At 40.9% G+C, this 3,425-nt stretch overlaps 1 protein-coding gene across 3 annotated transcripts in view; it reads left to right on the forward strand.

Moving 5' to 3' along the window:
* The first annotated feature begins 12 nt into the window (after positions 1–12).
* Positions 13–3,425, forward strand: part of NVL (nuclear VCP-like) — a 40,356-nt gene continuing 36,943 nt past the window's right edge. For all 3 annotated transcript variants that reach the window (XM_017730162.1, XM_017730163.1, XM_017730164.1), the window contains exons 1-4: positions 13–118; positions 2,049–2,122; positions 2,661–2,713; positions 2,805–2,901. In XM_017730162.1, coding sequence (XP_017585651.1) covers positions 62–118; positions 2,049–2,122; positions 2,661–2,713; positions 2,805–2,901 — 281 coding nt within the window. In that variant the 5' untranslated portion in view covers positions 13–61. The remainder of the gene's footprint in view (positions 119–2,048; positions 2,123–2,660; positions 2,714–2,804; positions 2,902–3,425) is intronic.

Genomic DNA, 3,425 nt, shown 5'->3' on the forward strand with positions numbered 1-3,425 from the left:
CGGGCCGGCGCCGCGCGGCAGGCGGGGTAATGGAGTCCCCTCCTCAGGCGGAGGGGCGGCCATGCGGTGCCGGCCTGGTCGCGTCTCCGATCCCCGGCTGAAGCAGCGCATCAAGCAGGTACCACCCGCCCTCCGGGACACCCCCGGTACCTCCGGCACCACCGGTACCACCGGCACCGGCAGCCGGTGGGAGGGGGGCTCATGTGTCCCTCTCTGGCTGAGGGGCCTTGAGCATCCGGCCCGCTCAGTGGCGGGAGAGGACCAAACCCCGTCCCTGCCTCTGAGGGCTTTAGAAAGGCTTTAGAAAGGTCTATTTGTTTATTTTATTTATTTTAACTTTTTGGAAAATAGTTTTGTTTTCTCTCGTTCTTCTCTCCCCTTTAGTAGTTCTGGTCTTGAGGCTGACTGCTGCTTCAGATGTGAAATGAATAGGGCAAAAGAAATATACTCAAAGGATAGATAGATAGATAGATAGATAGATAAATAGATAGATATAAATATATGTGTGTGTATATACACGCAGATGGTGTGTATATGTATGTGTATATATATGCAGATACATATATAGATATATATGTGGTGTATATGTATGTGTATGTAAATATGTGTGTGTGTGTGTGTGTGTATGTATTTAGACCTTATGAAGAATTTCTTCGAAGAAAGGATGATTAAACATTGGAATGGGCTGCCCAGGCAGGTGGTGGAGTCACCGGCCCTGGAAGTGTTTAAGGAAAGACTGGATGTGGCACTCGGTGCCCTGGTGTGTTTGACGTGGGTGGTTTGATCAGTCATGGGTTGGACTCGGTGATCTCAGAGGTCTTTTCCAGCCTAACTGATTCTGTGATTCTGCGATATTGGCAAGTGGTGTTTGTATTTGGAAACGTGTACAGTGGTTTTATTGAATGGCTGGGAAAAGGGGAAGATGAGATTACTTCCCAAATGCGCGTGGGAACGACAGGGAGAGCTGTGATTCCTGCAAGTGGCGCAGTGTTGTGTCACATCTTATGATAGTTTGTAATGACTTTGCACCTTGAACACCAATTTTCTGAGCCTCTGTATAAGTGTGCTCCACTTCTAATTCCTTAAAATGAGAGAGTGACTGCTTGAGGGAACTTGCTTGGTTTAATTCACAAGATCACATGGATTGTGCCTTGACTATTCCAAAGTGGAAAACCCAGCTGGGTTTATGGTAGGCTTGATGTTTCTTGTAGGGCAGGAGCTGCTGGGTGATCTGAAGTGTAATATAATTTTAAAAGCTAAATCTGTATTCAATTTGATTGTTTTGTATAGACTTACTAATTTAAATGTGGGTTTGATATTCACCTTGGTGTGACATTTGTGTTACCACATCTTTTAGGGTGATTCTATATTTTCATCCTCTTTTTTAAGAAGGAAGCCACCTTTGCAGTATTGAAAGTTCTGGCTCCTTGGAGAGTGGGGAAAGAAAGCAAGTGGAGTACAGTTGTACATGAAATTTAGTACATTTTCTCACACTTTCAATAACTGGGGTTTGAAAATGGGTTGGATTAGCTGCTGTCAGAGCAATAAAAAGCTTGATAGAATTCATTTTAATTAATATACTTCTTTGTAGTATTCTTTGAAGTATCTTGTAAAGATTAAAGTTGTTTTTATGACAGTACCCATGCTGATTGATACAGATGGTTTCATTTTTAGAGTAGGAGATCTAAACCAAAAGGAGGATAACTGGGAGGAACCAAGACAAAAAGATGGGGTGTGGGCTACAAAGTCAGCTTTCTTGCTAAATAATAAATGGCAAAGTTGATCCTGCAGAAGTCATCAAAGCCCTCTAATGTAGGATGCTGCCTTTCCCTGGGAAGCAGAGCTGCCCAGTAATCTGTGCTTTAATAAGAATTTCCCATTTCATTGGGAAATACTATCTGGTGTGTTGCAAGGCAGTGAAAAGCTGATTCTGATTTTCATTTCAACTTCTAAGGAGGGTAGAATTTAAAATAGGCATATTTGGTCGAGCTGTTCTGGTGAAGTGACTGACAAAGATTTTGTTCCCTGCTTAAAATTCTTCATTTCAGTATCTTGCAAGTAGTAAATGTGGGCAGTATGTTGACATTGGAATTCTAGCATCTGATTTGCAGAAAACCTACAGGTGAGCCAAGATATGTCTTCTATCCTGTGTTCAAAATGTAGAATGTATTAGTTTGTTATTTTGCATTCATTATAAAAGTTACAATTTTCTTTATGTTACCTTCATTGCCAGTTGTTGAGGTTGATTGAAGCACTAAGATTGTTTCCCCTCCAGTGTTTCCACTATGCTGACATATTTAATGACTCATATTTTATTAATGCATTGGTATTACAAGATCTAGTTGTGGTTTGGGTTGATTTCTGTTTTTAAATAAAGAGGTACAGATGCATTGCAGCATGCTGGGATTTACCCCAGTGAGTTTAAAATATGAGGGAAGATAACACTTCAGTGCAGACATGGGGGGAGATACAGGATCCAGTAAGACACTAATATCTTGCTCAGTTGCTCAGCAGCACAATCACGTTTTCACACAGGTAGTTTTTAATAAGAACCCGTGTGGAAGCTTGGGAATCGACTTCCCGTGTTCTTTTTCCACTGGGAATGACTCTGTTGAGAGAAAAATCAGTTGGTGTAACATGTTTATTTTGGTTTTTTTCAGTGTAGATTATGGACGAAGAAAAAGAAATGCCTTTAGAATACAAGTTGCAAAAGGTAGATCTGTTAATATTATGTCCAAGATGCCAAATTCTTTGATTATGCTTTGGCTGTTAATTCTTAACATGGTTGAACTTTTTTCTTTCAGTGTTTGAAATAATCAGTAATGAAAAAGAACGTGAAGATTTGGCAGTTTTAGAATCTGAGCACGTGGCAAAAAGAGCAAGGCAACAAGAGAAAAATGAGTAAGAAGAATTTTTACTACTGGATTAATAATGCCATTGCTGTTATCATTTCTTTAAAGCTTTCTGTTTCTGGGTTATTACATTTTGGTTGTTTCAAAGTTGCAGGTGGATCCTTGATTTCCCATAGGCTTGTCTTCTTCAGAAGTTACCTGTAGTTATTGGAAATCCTTTTGTCACTGAAGACAGGCAGATACTAGAGCCAGTCATGATTTCTCTGTTGTAGGGAACATACAGCCCTGAATTAGTGGGCAACCTTGTGGCTTCCTCGATAGTTTTCCATGTAATGCCCTGTTCCTCATGTGTTTCAGTTCCTTTGTTTTGTTGTTAGTCTTTCTTGGGTGTGAGACATGCCACATCTGAGAGAGGAGACTGCAAGACAGGCTACTCGAAGTAAATCACCAGTGGGTGTGAGATTGGAATGAGGATTTCCTGACTCCTACCCCTGTTCATAGTCTCATGGAGCATTCTGTTTTCTCTAACCTGGGATAGATATTAAGGATCTCATGTAATCTTTTTTGTCAGAA

This window comes from Corvus brachyrhynchos, unplaced genomic scaffold (assembly GCF_000691975.1).
Source record: "Corvus brachyrhynchos isolate BGI_N302 unplaced genomic scaffold, ASM69197v1 scaffold101, whole genome shotgun sequence".
Taxonomy (NCBI): domain Eukaryota; kingdom Metazoa; phylum Chordata; class Aves; order Passeriformes; family Corvidae; genus Corvus; species Corvus brachyrhynchos.